Raw genomic sequence first — 21,804 nt, 5'->3', positions numbered from 1 at the left:
TCTTTCTTTCTAGCTTGCTTCAGAATAGTAACCCGTCTACACCACAAGCCTTTGATCACGTCGCTCTTTCAACACAAGCAGACAGACACAGGAGTCTTAACCAAAGGAACGTTTTTTGGATTGAAGGCTTACGGGCCAGTAAGTATCCTGAGTTAAACGGGGATTTTACAGCTTTCTCATGAACTTTATTAGAGACGCAGTTATGTCACCACGTTTCCCCTTTTTGTTCTCTTTGTCAGATTTGAATTCAATTTTGGTGAATCTTCGTCCTCTTTCACCTGCCAAGGTTTTAAAGACATCTCCTGTTGGTGTGTTCACAGACTGTTTTTACATGATACCTTCACATGAACAAAGTCTTTTGAAAAGGGAGCGCCGCCTTAATTCAATCCAGTTCCGTTTTATTTATACAGCAACAAATCACAACAACAGTCGCCTTAAGGTGCTTTATATTGTAAGGTAGATCCTACAATAATACACACAGAGAAAAACCAACAATCATATGACCCCCTATGAGCAGCACTTTGGCGACAGTGGGAAGGAAAAACTCCCTTTTAACAGGAAGAAACCGCCGACAGAACCAGGCTCAGGGAGGGGCTTGAGATTAATATTAAGTATGATTCAGTGCAGAGAGGTCTGTTAACACATAGTGAGAGAAGAAGAAAGACCCAGTGCATCATGGGAATCCCCCGGCAGCCTACGTCTATTGCAGCATAACTAAGGGAGGATTCAGGGTCACCTGAAGCCCCGGCTTGGACAGTCTCGGTCGTTGTGTCCTTGGGCAAGACACTTCACCCGTTGCCTACTGGTGGTGGTCAGAGGGCCTCGCCTCTGTCAGTGCGCCCCAGGGTGGCTGTGGCTACAATGTAGCTGCCATCACCAGTGTGTGAATGTGTGTGTGAATGGGTGGATGACTGGATATGTAAAGCGCTTTGGGGTCCTTAGGGACTAGTAAAGCGCTATATAAATACAGGCCATTTACCATTTACCTGGTCCAGCCCTAACTATATGCTTTAGCAAAAAGGAAAGTTTGAAGCCTAATCTTGAAAGTAGAGATAGTGTCTGTCTCCTGAATCCAAACTGGAAGCTGGTTCCACAGAAGAGGGGCCTTGGAGTTTCTGGGTGTATAAACCAGTACGTATCCCTCCCAAAGAGCACCTCAGACTCCAGGAAGAGTTTCTTCTGAAAGACAGCTGTGCATTTAGTTTGTTCGGCCGGCTGCTCCTCGCTCCATGATTCTCTGCTCCCATCTAAACCTCATCAAAACGCAGTTCTTTGACAGGTCTGACAAGATTATTAATATATGAGTTTTAATGAACTTGCAAGCAAATATATTTTAAATGTTAATTTTTACAGAACTACCACGACCTGTGGCCACAGATTAGCAAAGGCTGTATACGAAAGACGGCCATAGCTGCGCTTTGACTGCTGCCATGTTAGTTTTTAGGAGACAGAAGTGACCAAATGATTAAAAACATTCAGCAAACAACAGCCAGGTTTACCAAACTGAATCCATACAGTGTACGGGAGTAAAGCACAGAGGCACTGACATCTTTAGATCATTTCTTAAAATATAAATAAAGAAATTCCAGTATAGAAGAATAATAAATAAAATCATCTATAACACAGCTGCAATGATGAGGAAATCTACTTTTCTACCAGGCTGTATGCATTGGATGCATTTAATGTGTAAAGTTGGGTATTTTAAACGATACCAAGATCTGCAGTTCTTCAAGGTTCCTGCAGCCACTTCCTGAGAAATAACATTTTAGTTGGTGTAAAAAAATAAACCAGCTTGCAGGAGATGAGAGATACAAGCCTACAGTGTCAGCTGCAGAGGAAGGAGAGACCAGTGTGTACAGCTGTGGGCAGCTTATAACCAGACAAAGTCAGAATAGCACGTCATATCAGATGTTCTGCAGCAAACACCCACACACGTACAATCTACTGATTATCAAGTGTTTCCCAAATTTAATCAGACCAAACTTTATCTGTGATGCTGACAAAGACGCTGTAGCTGTTATTTATCACTAGATCCTGAGAGATCCAGTCTCCATCATGAAGAGAACTGATAATTATGACTAATTAATGACAGTTAACTGACCATACTTATGTTCCAGTATTTTTTTTAATGCTGGCTGTTTTTATTTTATTGTAAAGATATTCTGTAATGTTCCTGTTATTGTATACTCTTACATTAGTTACAGCTCTATTAGTACATTTGTGTTACTCTGACTTAATGAGTACTTTTTGTGGACATTTCTGCACCTGAGAAATGTTTTTGGTCTTGTCACGGCTCTTTCTAACGAGGCTAGGTAACAGCACCGACTGCCATCAAGTACCAGGATGAAATGCTCTGACCCACTACGTGTCTCTACGCTGGTGCAAGGAGCCCAGGGTTCCTTCACGTGCACGCCAACGTCCGGCCTCACGTGGTGAGGGCATGCAGGCAGTTCCTGGAGGATGAAGGAACCGATACCACTGATTGGTCCCCACCCCGCCCGACCTAAATCCAACCGAGAGATCTGATGTGTTTTCAAACTGTTCTTTTATTTTTTTTGAGCAGTGGATTTTGGTAAATATTCTTCAGTTGATTGAAACTTGAGGTTGCTCATTCCTTTTCGAGCCACGCTTTCAGTTTATGAGATTTTCCAAGGCCAGCATGAAATATGTAGCCTGGCTCCCTCACGCTGCTGCAGACCTTCTCTATCTAGTTGATATTTACTTAAAACAAGAGATTTCTCATGCTTGAGACTTAACATCACCCAGGCATTCATGTTTTTAAATTATTGAATCTAATTCAAACTTTCTGAGCGAGATGATGCTGCAACAACAGAAACATTTCATTTCATGGGACACTTTGCAGTTGGTTTCTGCAGTGAGAAAGGTTAGGCGAACCTTCTCCAGCTCTTTCTGAGGACCTCCCTCCTTCCTGAGTCGATCCAGCTCTAAACATTTGGCGTGGTAACCCTCCTTGGACTTCTGAAGCTGTCCGCTCTGAACCTGAAGCACCTGCACCGCCTCCACCGTCCCCACCATCTCCTCCTTAGTCTGGTTGATACACATAAACATGCATAAAGAATAAAGCCTACATATGGACATACTGTGCAGGGGATCATTGTACCGAGTACTTTTCAGGGCAAATGCACCAATTACATGAAGGAAAGGATGGTAACTGGATATGCTCTGAGAAAAGAGCTGATCAGGGCTGGCAGGACTGGGGTGAAGTGTTTTTTTCCCCCTCACTTCAGATACGTACCTTGCGGTGAATTTTGACCTGCTCGTCTGTGTACTTGTTGATATCGCGGATGAGATCGTTGAACTTCTTCATCAGCTCGAGGTGGCAGAGGGCAAGTTTGTCTGAAGACACCCTGAAAACATCCCACATGGGAGCAAAAGTCCTGGAAAATATGCAGATAGTAATAAGAGATAATCAACATGTAATTCCACTGTTGTCCTAAAGACTCCTACATTTTCCACTACGCTTAAGAAATCGTGGACCACTGAGTATTTCATAGGTATATTTGTTCATGTCGGGCACCATATTAATAGTTTTTATCATCACTAACAGGACTAAATGTTTCCAAAAATGTAAAATTACATTTGCAGTTATTGTTTTACACAAATTTATTCTCATTTTGTTACTCAGAGATCACTGAAATTGATTTTCCTTCAAACATCAAGCATAACAGTCTGTCTAATATTCTGTTGGTCCCATTTGGTGCCGAAACAACCAGACCCATCGAGGCGCAGACTCCACTAGACCTCTGACGGTGTGCTGTCTGAAGATGTTAGCAACAGTAAGTTGGGAGGTGAGGCCTCCACGGATTGGGACTCGTTTGTCCAGCACATCCCACCAACAATTGACTCGACTGAGCTCTGGAGAATTCGGAAGCACCTCAAACTTGTTGTTATGAACCTCAAACCGATCCTGAACCATTCCTGCTTTGTGCCTGTGTGCTTTATCCTGCTGAAAGAGGTCATAGCCATCAGGGAATACGTTTCCCATGAAAAAGTGCACATGGTCTGCAAAAATGCTTAGGTAGGTGGTACGGGTCGAAGTAAATCCACATAGATGGCGGGTCCCAAGGTTTCCTAGCAGAACACTGCCCAAAGCATCACACTGCCTCCGCTGGCCTGATGCAGATATCTGCTAGATAGCAGATGAGGCACATGCATCTGACGATCCATGTGATATAAAAGAAAGTCTTCTTCCATTACTCTGTGGTCCAGTTCTGAAGAACATTGTTGGCGCTTTCAGTTGTGGACAGGAGTCAACACCCTGACTGAGCACCTCTGACACCTTTTATCAGAACCAGCATGAACTTTTTCGTCTGTTGATGGGACCACACAGGCCGGCCTTCACTCCCGACACACATCAGTGAGGCTTGGCTGCCTACAACCACGTCGCTGGTACGTCTGTTCCTTCCTCGAACCAATTTTGAGAGACACTGACCGCTGCAGACCAAGAACATCGATGGTATGGCTGATCGATGTATGTGGAAATCAATGATGCAGGGCTCTCACAGCCCTGTCTGACTAAAACGAATCACTGACCAGAGTGTGCAGAAGTGTGCTTTGTTGCATATACAGTGGGGCAAAAAAGTATTTAGTCAGCCACCGATTGTGCAAGTTCCCCCACCTAAAATGATGACAGAGGTCAGTAATTTGCACCAGAGGTACACTTCAACTGTGAGAGACAGAATGTGAAAAAAAATCCATGAATCCACATGGTAGGATTTGTAAAGAATTTATTCGTAAATCAGGGTGGAAAATAAGTATTTGGTCAATAACAAAAATACAACTCAATACTTTGTAACATAACCTTTGTTGGCAATAACAGAGGTCAAACGTTTACTATAGGTCTTTACCAGGTTTGCACACACAGTAGCTGGTATTTTGGCCCATTCCTCCATGCAGATCTTCTCGAGAGCAGTGATGTTTTGGGGCTGTCGCCGAGCAACACGGACTTTCAACTCCCGCCACAGATTTTCTATGGGGTTGAGGTCTGGAGACTGGCTAGGCCACTCCAGGACTTTCAAATGCTTCTTACGGAGCCACTCCTTTGTTGCCCGGGCGGTGTGTTTTGGATCATTGTCGTGTTGGAAGACCCAGCCTCGTTTCATCTTCAAAGTTCTCACTGATGGAAGGAGGTTTTGGCTCGAAATCTCACGATACATGGCCCCATTCATTCTGTCCTTAACACGGATCAGTCGTCCTGTCCCCTTGGCAGAAAAACAGCCCCATAGCATGATGTTTCCACCCCCATGCTTCACAGTAGGTATGGTGTTCTTGGGATGCAACTCAGTATTCTTCTTCCTCCAAACACGACGAGTTGAGTTTATACCAAAAAGTTCTACTTTGGTTTCATCTGACCACATGACATTCTCCCAATCCTCTGCTGTATCATCCATGTGCTCTCTGGCAAACTTCAGACGGGCCTGGACATGCACTGGCTTCAGCAGCGGAACACGTCTGGCACTGCGGGATTTGATTCCCTGCCGTTGTAGTGTGTTACTGATGGTGACCTTTGTTACTTTGGTCCCAGCTCTCTGCAGGTCATTCACCAGGTCCCCCCGTGTGGTTCTGGGATCTTTGCTCACCGTTCTCATGATCATTTTGACCCCACGGGATGAGATCTTGCGTGGAGCCCCAGATCGAGGGAGATTATCAGTGGTCTTGTATGTCTTCCATTTTCTGATGATTGCTCCCACAGTTGATTTTTTCACACCAAGCTGCTTGCCTATTGTAGATTCACTCTTCCCAGTCTGGTGCAGGTCTACAATACTTTTCCTGGTGTCCTTCCAAAGCTCTTTGGTCTTGGCCATGGCGGAGTTTGGAGTCTGACTGTTTGAGGCTGTGGACAGGTGTCTTTTATACAGATGATGAGTTCAAACAGGTGCCATTCATACAGGTAACGAGTGGGGGACAGAAAAGCTTCTTACAGAAGATGTTACAGGTCTGTGAGAGCCAGAGATTTTCCTTGTTTGAGGTGACCAAATACTTATTTTCCACCCTAATTTACGAATAAATTCTTTACAAATCCTACCATGTGAATTCATGGATTTTTTTTTCACATTCTGTCTCTCACAGTTGAAGTGTACCTCTGGTGCAAATTACTGACCTCTGTCATCATTTTAAGTGGGGGAACTTGCACAATCGGTGGCTGACTAAATACTTTTTTGCCCCACTGTATAATCACAGCAGTGATGTTGGACTGCAACAATGTAGCACGGAGTATACACGCAGCTACCAGACGACGCAGCTTAAAAACTAAACCTAAACTCTAAATAATGCCAAGAAAACTGTTTGTTGTCTTATAATGTGAAGTAAAAAACAAAACTCAGCTTATTTGGTTGTGTTTTGATAAGATTTGACTGACAACAGCCAAACAATCCACACACTCTAATCATGTTACTGAAATATGATTAGCACAGCAAAGTATTTCCACATGAGCCAAATCAGCTTTAAAACAAACAAATACAGAAAAACTTTTGAACCATTGCAGACTTGTGTAATCGTGTCCAGTGATGCAGTCCTAGAAGGTAATTAAACATACAAATATCATCCATCAAAGAGTAGACGACATGACTGGAACGATATAGGCTGAATGGCATCACAAATGTGGGCATTTGGTGCCACAGATGGTGCTCATCCATATCTCATATGCAGCCATATGACCATCACATCTATAATTACCAAACCAGCACCTTCTGGGAAATAAAATCTATACAGTAATTTTCTGAACCCCTTCACAGGACGCTGTCCTGCTGTTCTATATCGTACATGAGGTACTCACCCTTGTGGACTTCCATTGCTGGCCATTTTAGCTAGTTTACTCATTGACTTAGAGTAAGTCTCCTCGATAGCAGCCCTTTAGGGAAAGAAAGTGAGAAAAACATATATACGTAAGCATGAACAGGACACATGGCTAGACTAATTTTATATCTCATCCACATATGCATGTATGCCTGCAAGGTGGAGCTGCACACCTTTTCTTAGCCTTCCTGTTATCCTAATAGCATGACAAGACTAATGATGCACAAACCCCCTGAAATGTAAATTAATCTAAATACCCTTTAGACCGATAAACCAAATGCACTCCAGTAGCACTTCCTCACAACGCCATTGCATCAGCTAATGGCCTCATATGTTATGCTCTCCATCTAGAGCTTACTTTGGCCCAGACACCAGGCATCTGCCTCCTGAGTCAGAGTCTTCGAGATAAAGATTAATTTTCATCTGTGTTGGGTAACTGTTACAAGGAGCCACATTTAAATGATAAATAGATGTTTACAAGGTTGGCCATAAAACTTTAATAACCATCTGTGGACCCTGAAGGGACAGCAGAGGAACATCGATCCAAATATCCCGAGAACAGAGGAACCTGCTGCAGAGGAGAACCGAGAGTCGTAAACAAACAGACTTATCGTTGCTCTTCGTCTCGTGCAGAGAGTTTGAATCAGTCTCACAAGTTATTACTTATATCTTAAATTAAACTGACCTTTTTAGGCGTTTGATTATCCGAAAGGATCCAGTTCTATTCTGTAGGAGGCCAAAGACTAGGCTTGATTTGTGGTAACAGGTTAAATGTTTGATGTTTTAGGAGTTTCAGAAGTGGTTTATTTTAATGGAATCTCACATTAGTGCTCCTTGTGAACATCTGTATATCTTTGGATACTAAACTGCACCTATTAAAAATTCATGGGGGCTCTATTTGATCTGTGTCGACACAGCACGTATAGAGAATTAATGTTACTGTTGACGGTCGTGCTTTAAAGTTTTGTTTATTATTGTTACTTTTTATTAGAAAGGCTTAAAATCTGTTTTTTGTTGTTGTGCTTTGCCCAGCCTTCCATGGCTCGTGGTTCCCATAAAGATGACCAGTTATTTTATCCCAGAGTGAAGTTATCACGGTACACCTACAAATGACACCTGCAGGAGCTGCTCAGTCATGGAAGCTCCCGGTGCACAGACTGTGTGCTGACGTTACTGCCAGAGGAAGTTTGGAGCGTTGGTACTGTGACACACTGTGCGCCTCGGCGCTCTGTGACTTCATGTGGTCTGCCACTTTATGGCTGAGTTGCTGCTTTTTCTATTTGCTTCCTCGTTGTAATAACACAACTTACAGCTTATTTTGGAATATCAAAGAGGGAAGAAACTTCACAAACGGGCTGCCATCCTATTACAATCCCACAGTAAGTGAGCTTTTTAGAATGAGCCATTATTTCACAAGTGTTTGTAAAGACAGACCGGCTGAGTGCTTCATTTTATACACCTGGATTCACCAATAACACGTCCGGCCCAACACTTTCATGTGCTGCTGCTTCTTCTTCTTCTGTGTAATGAATGTCTATTTAATGCAGTGTCTGTAGGACATCCACCAACTATAATCCAAATACTTTTTATTTCCAGGATGAGATCCTCACACTGTTGGAAACTGTGAACAACTGTATCTAACTTAAAGTCTCTCAGTACATAATTCTATAATAAATGACCACTGTGATGTTTAGTAACTAATTAGCTCATTGAATGATATATTTAAAGGCTGATCTCTGCTACATTTTATTTAGACAACCGTCGTCTATCCTCAGACTCCAAGCTCTAGCCAATCAGATTGTCTTCCTTAAAGTAAATACAGTACTATGCAGAGAATGCAGAAACCCTGATAGTGTGGCTGAAGGGTTGCTCTGGTACTTTAACCGAGTGTTTCATAGACTCTCTTATATCAAAATGACCTTTCGGGAAAGTGGCGAGAGAGAAAGATTGAGGAAATTTATCAGGACAATTGCCTCGCCTCCATCCTGCAGGATCGCACACGGTTTCACCCACAGTGCTATTTCATTTCCTGACTGCTGATTTGTTGTCTGCTGCTTTCCAAGCAGATAAGTGAATTTCCCCTGTGAGGAATGTGCACAGCACTCTGAATCGATGTCAGGATTATATCGCTGGTCTGACAGTGTGCTCTGTACGCGTTAGCATCCAGCTGTGAGAGCACAAACTCCTCATTACTCCCCTCAGTGTGCTAACTGCAAATCACAAATGAGTTGACAGAGTATTTGACGTTACACACTCTCAACTTAGTTTTGTGTCAGTGTGCAACTGTCCCGTTTTTACATCCCAGACACGATGGCACCACCAGTTATTACTGACTCGTAGATGGCTCATGCTGATTTTGCTAAGAAAAATGACAACTAGATTTCATCTGATTTATTTTAGTTTGCAAACCATTTAAAAAGGTCCCAAAGACGTGCACTGTGTCTACATGCATAGTAACTGATTACTAAAGTGGTAAACATGTACACAAGGAAAATATTTTGTACCGCAGAGCTCAATTTAATTTTATTAATACAGCGCCAAATCACAACAACAGTTGCTTCAAGGTGCTTTATATTGTAAGGTAGACCCTACAATAAAACACACAGAGAAACCCAACAGTCAGAGAGGTGTACACAGCAGGTGACCTCAGGTGTGTCTCACGAGTAGAAGCACTCTGGTTTATGTGAGGGTGCTGCCTCGACTGAGTGTACAAGGAGAAGGCCACATTATATTAAGTGGCTTTCTATGTATTTAATGGACAATAACCTGATGAATTTGAACATGCACACCACAGGGAGGTAAAAACTGTCACAGTTAGGTGTAAATATATACATCTGGATACATTTTTACCCGTTTCCTTAAACACTTTCCAATTATTGTTATACAATAGACGTGTACAAGACGTCTACACTCTCAGCTTTCATTTGAGGGCACCCACACTCAACATGTGCCACCCTCTTTTCAAAGGGACCAGAAGTAATTGGACAATTGGCTCAAAGGCCATTTCATGGGCAGGTGTGGGGAATTCCTTTATTATGTCATTGTTGATTAAGGAAATCGATCACCTGGAGTTAATCTGAGGTGTGGTGCTTGCATTTGAAAGATTTAGCGCTGCTGAACTTCGTAACGCAGACTTGGATGTCCACGGAAGATAACGGTGGTGGATGATCGCAGAATTATTTCCATTAACAACAGCCAACCAAGTAGTAACACTCTCCTCGAGGTCGGCGTATCGATATCCAAGCCTACCGCAAAGAGAAGACTGCATGACAGTAAATAAGAGGGTTCACTGCAAGGTGCAAGTGTCCAGAGACAGACTGCTCAAATACAGTCAAACTGGTTGGGCAGCGTTTCATAACACAGATCCTGAGGAGTTTATTAAAGCAAAGAAGAGGAATATTCTTGAATGGCCAAGTCAGTCACCTGATCTTAGCCCAGTTCAGCGTGGATTTTACTTGTTGAAGACTAAACTTCAGACACAAAGGCCCACAAACAAACAGCAACTGAAAGCTGCTGCAGTAAAGGCCCAGCAGGAGGAAACCCATCATCTGGTGATGTCCATGAGTTCAAGACCAGGCCGTCAACGCCAGCAAAGGGTTTTCAACCAAGTATTAGAAATGAGCATTTTATTTTCAGTTATTTAGTTTCTTCGTTTACTTTTGGGCCCTGAAATGAAAAGACTGTTAAAATGCTTTATTTTGTCACAACTCATTGAATTAAAGCGTAAAGTCTGCACTGAGTTGTTTCGTTTAAAACGTATTGTGGTAACGTGCAGAACCAAAATTAGAAGAAAGTCATCTCTGTCCAAATATTTATGTGACCTGACTGTATAGATGGCGCCATGTCCGATCCAACGGCGTCATGCAGTTTTGCTCTGCTCGTCGGATTATGATAGAAAAAAAGTTCAGAACTGCAGCGTGCAGTGTGTCGCCTGCTGTGGCGAGCTATGATGAGAGGTCATCCACATACAGTGCTCAGACCTGAGTGCTTGAGAAACAGGCACTTCAAAAGAAGCAGAATAGTGAGGTCAGAGGTCAAAGCACAGACAGACTTGTGTGCTCCACAGTACACGATCTGCAGACAGGATGAATCTGAACACCTTGTTATACTGAGAGATGAGATCAGAATGCTTTTTGGTATTTTCCAGTATTTCTTCCAACTTGGCACAATCTTTATATCCATGTACGTAGTAAAGAACGGTGGATTTTCCACCCAAATCTCATCACTTGCACCACCTCCCACACAGATATTCACAAATACACACAAACCTCACCTCTCTCGGACAAACTCGGCGAGTTCCTTGGTTGCCAGCTGGCCATGTTTCATGTTGTGGTAGAGCACATCAAAGCCGGCATTCTTCTCCCCCTGCCGAAAATAACACACAGACACACACGTCTGTTAGCAGTAAGTCGAGAAACAGCAAACCAACATGGCAAAAGTAACAAAAGCGATGCCAGTCGGGGCCTCAGAATCAAGTTCGCTCGAGTTTGAGACATTTTTCTCCTGATCGTCTGCTGTAAACACCAGAGACACTCAAAGGTTCAGGGTGAAAGTAAAAGTGAAACCAGCTTCTACCATCTGGATAAAAAGAAATTATTAAAAGAAGTTAATGAATCGTGTGCGTACGGGCATGACGGGTAAATCGCTCATCTTCTATAAGCCAGTCCTGCACGTTACACACACGTGACCTTCAGTTATAGAAAAGCTATTCGAGCATTCGCGCTTCCAAAGGCGGCAAAAGTCATTTAACATATGGCCACAAATATTACTCATTTCTTTTGTTCTCCCTCAAAACATCACAGCGATTGGTCATCAGTGCACGAGGGAACTCAACGCTTCACAAAAAGACCTTTTGCGTGTTTAAAGTTTCCTTTTGATAACACGAGTGTCTCTCTGATGCACTTTTTAAACTGCTTTACCGCTCGACGGTCTTCATATTGTCATATCACAGCATTTTAGCGTTTGAACAGCACAACTTCAAGTTAAACGTAACCACAGCATCTGTGTGCAGAAGCTCGTCTGACTCACAGTCCATCATAACTAGGGATGGGTACCGGTATCCGGTTCTGACATAAACGGTAGTAACCAGACCGAAAAGCAGCGCACATATTTCAGTGCTTTTTTTTCCTGAGATGTGATACACTTTGGATTCTAGCCAATCATTTTACCTTTGCAAGCGTAGTAGGCGGGTCCAGGTACGTACGTTCTTTTAGAGCAGAGCTACAGATTAAAGATGCCCAAGGCGAAGCGGTCAAAAGTCTGGCTGTACTTCACAGCAAAATATGCAAACTCAGCAGCAACAAGTGCTTTAAGCTGATACTGTGATACTGTCAAAGGAGGTAACACCTCGAATCTGATCAAACACCTGGCGACGCATAGCGTTTTTTTAAAAGCCGAGAAATGCGCCGTATTTGATAGCTTGCTGCGAGACCTCACACCGAGCACATCTACTGTGGGTGGGTTGCCTGTTATCAGACCCGGAGTTAGCAACATCCCCAAAAACCCGAAGAGGAGAGTCCTGGCCCCTAGCCCTGCCAGTGTAGCAGAAATGATGAGGATGATGATGCAGCAGCAGCCGTTCTTCTCTGCGTGAGTAGCTTAATGTTGTTCGTGTGTAATTTACGTTGAGTAGGCTAACCACGTTATTACATTAATGCAGGTAAGGTGAACTAGCAAACATCATCATAGCTACATGCGGCTGTCTTCTTGTTTGATGGCAGATACTCCCTTCACCCTGGCCAAAAAGGCTAAAAGGACCAAAGAAAAAGTGGAAAACAGCTGAACATGAGAGGTTTTTGGACCAATTTTGTGTTCTTGATTCTTTAAGCACCGGTTCGAGCACCGTTTAAGCACCGGCACAGTTTCAAAAGTACCGGTTTGGTACTGGTATCGGATAAAACCTAAACGATACCCATCCCTACTCATAACTCTCAGGTTGTTGCCCGTAAAACAACAAAAGTGATCAATCGGGGTGAAAACCTCTCAGTTCGTTATCGTGTGAATCCCGTAGGAGGATCAGTGATTCTTGTGAGTTGCAGGTCGACAGACAGTCGAGTTAATAAAAGGACAATTTATTGACATTAATTATGAATGAATAACTAATGTGCTTTATCGGTAGTGTTCGGATGGATTTCCATAAGCACATGTAGCACAGGACACTCACACTGTGACCGTCTGTAAGTTTCAGCGGTTTAAATCCAGCCGTCCCTCACGGGTCCCTGCAGCTACTGACTCTTCTCACTGCTGTTTTCTTTCATTGTCACTTTGTTCTGATCGCTGACAGTTTTATTTTTATTTATACCCTGCAGCATCGCACAGCATCAAATCATTTATACTGAATACACTGTGCCACTCATTTAGTGAATATCATTACACGCAGCCTTCTGAAAACATTTTTGCAAATGAATTCATCAAAATAATTTAATTTTCTTTCAAAGACTGCTTTTCTTTCTTTTGTTATTAAGCCCTACGAGTTGGAAAGCATGTGCTTGAAGAAACAACATGTTCGTGTAGCACACCTTCAGACGTTGCTGTATAAGCATCAGTACCAGTCCTCTTCAGGTACAACAATTTGTGCTCATAGATAGTTACTCCAAAAGCAGCCTGACCAGCTGAGACACACTCTAAATGTTAGACTATCACACAAAGGACCCACACTGTTCACCTCTCTCTCTATTATTTGGCATTTGTTGCTCTTAGTTCCAACATGAGCTGTGATAACTGAACAGATCGCTTCGTGCTGATATTCCAGGATCAACTACGCCACGTCTCGGGCTGCGAGCGGCTGCTGCAATCTGAGCTGAGCTTTCTGCTCCTCTGTGGAGCAGAAAGCTCAGCTCAGATTGCAGCAGGACCAACATGACTCAGTGTTGTGTGAAAGAAGCACAAACAAACACAGAACTGGATTGTTGGTGAGATCAGTCGCACACCTTATGGCTCAGCAGATTTAGCACCGTCCCCATCGCCGCTGTAATTACACATACCTCCCTCCGATTACATCTATGTAATCTGGATGAGAGCCCGACTGAGGCAGAGGCAGATTGCATCTTCAGCCTCACCACATTTTTCAGTCAGCAGACAGCAGGGTTGTGTGTGCAAGCAGAAACGCTGACAGCTGCTTCGCAGGACCTAAAAATATCGCGCTGGGGAACAGACCACTTCCCAGGTACCAGGGGAATGGCTGGAATGCCAAGGAAGGGTCATCAGTAAATCACACGCACGCACAAACCAGACGTAAAGGAGCAGGACAAGGAAAAAACAGCTGAGAATGATCTCAGACGAGGTGCTGGCATCTGTCAGAAAACACACAACAAAGTCAGCTTCTCACACGGTCACGTCCCCTGAGCTTTATTTTTATGATAGCCATAAAAGAGACACATGCACACTCATTTTCATATCTTGTGGGGACAACTCATTGACACAAAGCTTTCCCCAGCTGCTGACCCTGAACCTACCCATAACCCAACTGTAACCCTGACACTAAAACCACATTTTGAGTTTCAAAAATATTTTCAAACTTGTGGGGACCTGGATTTTGGTCCCTATGAGTAAAGTAAACTTCTAATTTTTGATCCCCACAAAGATATGAATACACACACACACACACACACACACACACACACACACACACACACACACACACTTAAAGCAGCTATACAGATGTTGCTGAATTTTGACAACATTTATGAGTCACTGCTTTTGCAAAAGGATCAAAACAAGATCAGATCTGGGTGAAAAAGTCAATCAGCTGATAAAGAAGAAAAAATTAACCTTGTATTTTCTTTGTGCCTCAGTAAAGTCCGAGTTATGCTGTTTCACAGATAAAACAAGCTTTGTGAAGTCTCAAACATGAAGATTAGAGAAACTCATTTGCAGCTTAATCATCAGAATAATCATCAGCGGAGCCGCAATCAGTTTAACTTTTGATCCTGTGTCTGACATAAGCAAAGATTAGGTTCACCCATAGGTTCATATGGGTACATCTGTGAGTACATTCACTAACATGATGTTTTATCTTACTCTTAATGTATCTGTGTAGGTTCTCAGACATCCAGGTCAAGCGACTAGACTTCATAAAGTTTCTTTAAGACGTTTCACCTCTGAGCCGAGAAGCCTCTCGGTCGCTTTTCTCTCCAGCTCCTTAGAAGCTAACATTAGGGTTAATCTAAGTGCAAACACACAAGACAATTTTAATTTTAGGCCAATATTCAACTCTTTAAAACCAGTTTCAGTTTATGGTTTGGATGAACCCGTTTTGCTTTTAGAAATAAAACTAGTGCAAGATACAATTTTAAAATAAATTTAAAAAAAAACAAAGACTTGACTGGTTACACTGTCCTGACATAAAGACTCAGTCCTTTAACTTCACACAAAGTGGTTTCGTTGTACTGAGCACACGATGAAACGCCTACATCCTGTTTTCTGTCCTTCGTAACTTCAGATCCGTGTTTTCACCAAACGGCTGAATGTTTTGACTTTCACTGTCCATAAACAGCGAGTTGGACTAATGTCATGCAGGACTCGTTCCTTCCTCGCAGAAACTTTACACGTGCCACAGAAAGGTGAGCTGCCAACACACACACACACACACACACACACACACACACACACACACACACACACACACACACCTCTCAGTTCCATGCAAATAGAGCTTCCCCACAGTCTGTCACGGTGCCTTATAAGGTGAGCACCGTGTCTGATTATGATCACAGTCCTTAAGAACATTTGAATATGTGAGAAGCGAGTCTGAGCAAACTGTGCTAGGAGAGATACGAACTTTATTACAACAGCTTATTGCTCAGCACATTGAATTGTCTGCATTTACCTTCTCTAAGGCTCAAATATTTACTCATGTTCCCGTTTAGCCGACAACTCGGCGATCGCAGATTAAGTTGACAAAGACGAGGTCGTTTCTCAGTGACAAGTTTCACCGTGACAAGCGTGCAGCGAACGGACCAGAAGGTTGTTTTTTTATTTAATTAAACCATTTCTTTCACTTTTTGCATGTACAGTTAGTTCAACACGATGACTTTCAGGAGCAGCTGTGTGACTCTGTGCTGCTCTCTGCACCGCGGCAACGTTTCACCTCAGGTTTGCTTTACAAACCACTTTTAGCAGAGAAAGCAGCGCATTTTCCAAATCTGCTTCATTCTCTGCGACAGCTGGTCTTTTTTTGTCGTCTTGCAGTTTTCACATTAGATGGAAGAGACTCATTGTTGATGTAAGGAAATAAAAGGCTCTCCCACCAGCAGGGCTGTCAGACAGTTTCAGCTTTGTCCATCGTCTCTTCAGGGGACGACTGCCTGAAAACTAGAATATTCAGATCATGTGTCCTCAGCTGCAGCAGATCACGTGGATGAACTGGGTCGTTACTGATTATATGAAATGCTGATGATTGGGAAACTGTATGCCATAAGAAAATCTTTAAATATAAAGTATGTTTTAGATCTCCCATGGAAAAAACCCCCAAAGAAAATAATGCTAATATTAGACACATTCGCATGAATTCAAAGCCTGATGAAACTTATTCCTTTGTGCTGAAAGCAAAGTTGTACCACCACCAATTCTATTTAAAACACATCATAACATGTTGGTTGTTATGGGCTCTGTGGTTCTTTTTCAGTCAATCCCACAAACAATTTTCAGCAACGAGTAAAAACCCACTAGAGATCCAAATGTTATCGGCAGCTGAAAATAGATCCCGCTGCACAAGTTTAGGGATTAATTTATTCATCTTCACTTCAGGATGAGTTCAGAATGAACGGGGCGAGTGCAGATCAGGTTGAAAAGAACATCATGGTTTTTGGTGCTTTCCTGCTTTGATTCATTGGCTATAACTAAACTACTGTATAGAATAAAAACAATAAATATGCAGGTTAGCAATAAGTATTCCTTAAAGCCTTCAGTGCGAGAAAAGCCTTCATGCCTGATATATGCGAACCCCCCTCTCTTCCCACCTCTCGCTGATCTCTTTTTCATCAATTAAGCTGACCGCTTTGGTCATGCATGATGGAGCCATGACAATGAGGAGCGGAAAAAAGGAGACGAGGGAGGGTTTCAAATCTGTATGTGTCCAAGTTTCTCATGAAGACACAGACTTGGCGGGACACTAAGGTCAGTAGGAGAAATGCTCAGATTTGTTAACAGGGAAGGTGGTGCAGGGAAGACTCCTCTAAAAGTGGTTTAAAATCAAGCGTGTTGATGAGTGTACTGACCATCACTGATTTGGCAGTTTTGGAAGCCAACATACGAGAGGCTCACAGGGTGTTGCGACTTTCATCCGTAAATAAAGCCGCGGCCGGCTGAGTTGGTTGTGTCCCTGTGACGCGCCTCCAATAATCCATAATGAGTTGAACTTGTACTTTGCGCATTTATTTTAAGAACAAAACAAAAACAAACGTTTGCGCTTTCAATCAATTTACAACCAGCGCATGGATTAACTGGTGTGCCAAAAAATGACGGTCAACAGAAAAGTTTGCCCACAAACCACTCACCCAACACCTGCTGCGAACACCGACATCAGGTAAATAGACTGTGACCACACCCACATACCATCACCTGAGACGCAGGTAAAGCTATACACCTGTGCCACCAAAACAAAAAGGAAAAACATAAACATTGACTTTGGCTCTTACACAGGGTTTGCTGTGAACTGCATGCAAGTGAGAAGAAGAGAAGTTCAGTCTTCTCATGGCTCACTCAGAGGCTGCATGAAGGTTTCCTGTGAGGTCACTTTCATCGAAATGGCAACAATGTTTAGAGTGAGTTCAGAGTTTAGTGTTACATTGTATTTCTCAAACGGTTTCCTGTGAACACGACATGTTCATAAGGATATAAACAGGATGTAAGAATAACGTGGCTCACATGACCTAAAAATGCTGTTCCCTGTTAAAACAGACAAAACCTTTAGTGTGAAACAGGGCGAGGATTTAGTCTAGCAAGTCCCCAGAGTTTACCCGCTACTGCGTCTGAAGCAGACGACACTGAAATAACTGAACTTATAAGCCTGCTGTTTCAGACAGTATATTAGCTCTTTATCTTAGTCATCATTTCAGTGTAATGTCGGCTTCTGTGTGCGAGAGAGAGCACGTATTCATATCTTTGTGGGGACCCAAAATTGGAATGCTACTATACTTGTGGGGACCAACAGCCCTTATAGGGACCAAAATCCAGGTCCCCACGAGTTGGAAGGCAATAGTGACTCAAAATGTGGTTTTAGTGTCAGGGTTACAGCTGGGTTATTAAGGGTTAGGGAAAGCAATATGATTGCAATTAGATGTCCCCATAAGATATGAATACCCGACGTGTGTGTGTGTGTGTGTGTGTGTGTGTGTGTGTGTGTGTGTGTGTGTGTGTGTGTGTGTGTGTGTGTGTGTGTGTGTTTAAACTGCTCTCTCTTGATTCTAATTAGACACATCTTCAGACTTCTTCCAGGCATTTATGAAACTAATTACAGACGGTGAACCTGGGCTGAGCTGCACTTTGCGCTGCACGGTCATCTTCACAGCTGCTTCTATAACAAATACAAACGTATTCCTGTGCATCTCAACTGTTTAACCTGTGCTGCTGATTGGCAAATGACAGAAAGGGTAAAAGATTATATGGTGCCCTACACAGATGAGCCAAAGACAGCTTGAGGCATTAGCAAGAAATCCTCTGCTTTCACCTGATTGGATGCCTGCGGTTCTTGGCTGGTGGTTTTAGAAACGTCACATTAATTCAGAAATATTCTGCTTTTTAGAATCGGCAGCGGGTTTTACCTGCGTTAGGACTATTTGTGCTCTCTAACTCGCAGCACACAAAAGGACCAGAGAGAGACACAAAAGGACTCCCAGGAACTGCATTTGTAGATTTCTCTTTTTCCCCCAAGAATTTAAGCATACTGAGGTGAAGCGCTTGGCTCAGGCTTTCTGATATAATGTTCCCTTTTCTGACAATATCTAGAGCTGTGCCTTTAGCTCTGCCTAATATGACTGTGCAGTCTGACAGATGGATGGATCCAGTGTCTGAGCATATTCCTGCTCTTTAACACATTGTGTTGTATTGTTTCATCAATAGTAAGAAACAAGCAGAAACAAATGACACATAGTAGCACCAGGAACACACCTCCTCTAGAAATCCCAAACAGTCTAACGCAGGGAAGTCAAACTTATTTCACAGACACACAAACGCTCCTTTCTGTTACTGCAAAGAAGTTTAACTCCAGAAATAGAAATGCAATTTCAATATATCTCAGTTTTTCTACATGATAAAGTCATAAAATAGTAATTAATTAAAATAAATGTTAAAAAAATATTTTCTATTGTAAATTGTGAAAAAAAGCAACTTTCTGGTATTTAACTATTTCGATTTGACTCGTTTACTTAGGTGTTGTATGAATGGCTGTCGTGGTTTATCAGCAGGAAAATAAAGTTAAATGTCTAAACTTTATAACTGCTATTCAGAGGCCAGATTGGAGTCTTTGGCAGGCCAATTCTGTCCCCGGGCCTTATGTTTCACACCCCTGGTCTACAGCATGGCGTATGAAGGCCGCAGTGATACTGCACGTCTTAAGTTCTTCATATCCAGCCTCGCCCAGCACCCACAGGAAGACCCTTTTTCAACACGTGCTGGTTTAAACTACATTTGTACTTTGCTGAATTATGTACAGAATAAATTTCTTCTGCTGGTTTTAGAGAACCAGTGCATTTATTTGTCTGCAATAAGGCAAAGCCAGCTATTTCCAGTCATCACAGATCAATTTTATTATGCTGTAGCAGTTTTCACAAGTCACGAGCAAAACATCATTTAAACGTGACAGGTCAGCACCACACAGTGATGCACTGAACTGTCCTGCACTGACGGGCTGCTGTTGACAGTAGCTGTAAACTTTTACAACCTTGCGTCAGACTATCACGGAGCCAGTTGATTGGCCGGTCTGTCAGAGCTGCTGCGACTTTCGCTGACTCACAGAAACTTTCTGCTGACCGAGCAGGTTGAGCGGCGTGAACGCTCCCACAGCAGAGAGGTGTCAATAACGTCAGCAGCAGGTAGCTGCAGCAGAGGCTCATCATCGCAGACGAGTAGGACGGTTTGAGCAAATTCACCTCTTTAAGCGCGTCTTTTTATTTTGCCTGCTGATTTTCTTATGTCATGTACACATAGATATATGTACTATTTATTTAATTGTTAACCAACCCAAACTATGCAGTCAGTTCACGAGGAACACGAATATTTGGAGATTACTGCCATACATAAAACAGATTTAACGAGTCTCATATTGATCGGTCTTGGCTCCTATTCTAACCTGGCGTAGAGCATTTTTTAAAATGAACAACTGAGCAAGGACGAAAGGAGGTGGCAGGGAGAAGAGGAGCAGGGATGAAATGAGAGGAGGAGGGAAAACCCTGAAAGCAGGAAGATTTTCTCAGTGTGTTCACAGATCTTCACCCCACAAGAAACCCACATGACTCAAAGTGATGGCAGGGCAGCAACACTGGCATCATTAAACTGAGCTGCAGGCAATAATAGAAGTCCAGTGGGTGCAGCGTTTCTGTGCAAACAGACATATCTGCAGGCAAAGGAGGCATTTTTAAGAGACGACAGCAGACAATGCTGTCCTTTATACTGTACAGAGCTGCACCGCTCGCCGAGCTTTAAAGGTTTCTCTGATGCAGTTCTTCTAAATTCCCCTGGTAAGCACGCACACTGGCCTTCTGAGATCTATACAGCACTGCAGCGAATATTATTAAAGAAGCTAATACAGGTCAGCTTAGTAATGAATTCAGATTATGTGGCTATTTTCTAAAATACAGTCCTGATAAAAAGTTTAAGACCAGTTCAAAAATGGCAAAAAATGTTACTTTGCATGGTTGGATCTTAACAAGGTTCAAAGTCGAGCTTCAACATGCAGCAAGAAGAAATTTATTGAAAACAACTGTTAAACTGAAACATGCTGATCTACAGCTGATCAACAGTTTAGGACCAGTTGACCTTTAAAAGGCCAAATCTGTGCAACAATGTGGATCCATTGTCCTTTTCTGTCAGGTCGTCACACTGTCATGACGCTCTGATGGCAAAGGCAAAAAACCTTTTTGAACATGGTCGTGTTGTTGAACTGCATAAGCAGGGTCTCTCGCAGCGTGCCATCGCTGCTGAGGTGCACCGTGAGGTGAACAACGGAGTCTCAGGAGGTGCAGGAGCGTCAAACGGGCGCTGGCTGTGTCCAGACGTTGCAGAGAGCGTCCCTCGTGACTGAGGGCCCTCGTCTGTGTGGTAACCACTGGGTTTTTAACAGGACAACGCTACAGTACACAAGGGACTTCCTCCAGGAGAATAACATCGCTCTTTTGGACCATCCTGCATCTCTGATCTAAATCCAACAGAGAACCTTTGGGGAAGTTACAAAAATGGACGCTTCATGCGGCCGTCTTGGAGAAATGCTCCCTCTCACCTCATGGAAACACTTGCATCAAGGATGCCGCAACAAATTTTTGAAGTGATCAACAATAACGTTTTTGTTTTTTAGGTGTGGTCCTGAACTGTTGATCAGCTGTAAAACGGCCTGTATCAGTTTAAGCGTTGTCGTCAACGAATCGCATGCTCAAAGAAATGTTTCGTCTCTCTCCCGTTTCTTCTTGTTGAACCTTGTTAACATCCAACCGTGCAAAATAAGACTTTTTTGCCATTTTTCAAGTGGTCTTAAACTTTTTATCGGGGCTGTAAAACGATGCTAAATGGTGCAACTTTGTAGGTGATGGCATCAAATCAAATGTAATATTTCGTTTATAAGCTGGGAACAGACTAGATTGAGTTTGTGCTGCGTCAGGACTGTGAGGCGCAGAGGCACAAAATATATGCAACCTTCAAGATCACTGCGATTTGAACTTGTTTGAGATCAATTTGAAACCTTTTTATCTTTAAGATATCAAACTCACAAACTTGCCTGTCGGGGTGACGACAATAGCCCATATTTTACATCATCATTTAAAAAAAACAAACAAACTG

General features: G+C 42.8%; 1 protein-coding gene across 5 annotated transcripts in view; it reads right to left on the bottom strand.

Annotated features, from left to right (window-relative positions):
• The window catches only part of fcho1 (FCH and mu domain containing endocytic adaptor 1), a 65,261-nt gene that overhangs the window by 23,597 nt on the left and 19,860 nt on the right, over positions 1 to 21,804 (bottom strand). For all 5 annotated transcript variants that reach the window (XM_076875850.1, XM_076875853.1, XM_076875854.1 and 2 more), the window contains exons 3-6: positions 11,090 to 11,181; positions 6,797 to 6,871; positions 3,257 to 3,398; positions 2,896 to 3,048 (exon numbers count right to left, since the gene is read on the bottom strand). In XM_076875850.1, the coding sequence (XP_076731965.1) occupies positions 2,896 to 3,048; positions 3,257 to 3,398; positions 6,797 to 6,871; positions 11,090 to 11,181 (462 nt within the window). The remainder of the gene's footprint in view (positions 1 to 2,895; positions 3,049 to 3,256; positions 3,399 to 6,796; positions 6,872 to 11,089; positions 11,182 to 21,804) is intronic.

Source organism: Maylandia zebra, linkage group LG17 (genome assembly GCF_041146795.1).
Source record: "Maylandia zebra isolate NMK-2024a linkage group LG17, Mzebra_GT3a, whole genome shotgun sequence".
In the NCBI taxonomy this organism is placed as follows: domain Eukaryota; kingdom Metazoa; phylum Chordata; class Actinopteri; order Cichliformes; family Cichlidae; genus Maylandia; species Maylandia zebra.
The sequence above is the reverse complement of the archived record's forward strand: the minus strand, read 5'-3'. Positions and strand labels throughout refer to the sequence as shown.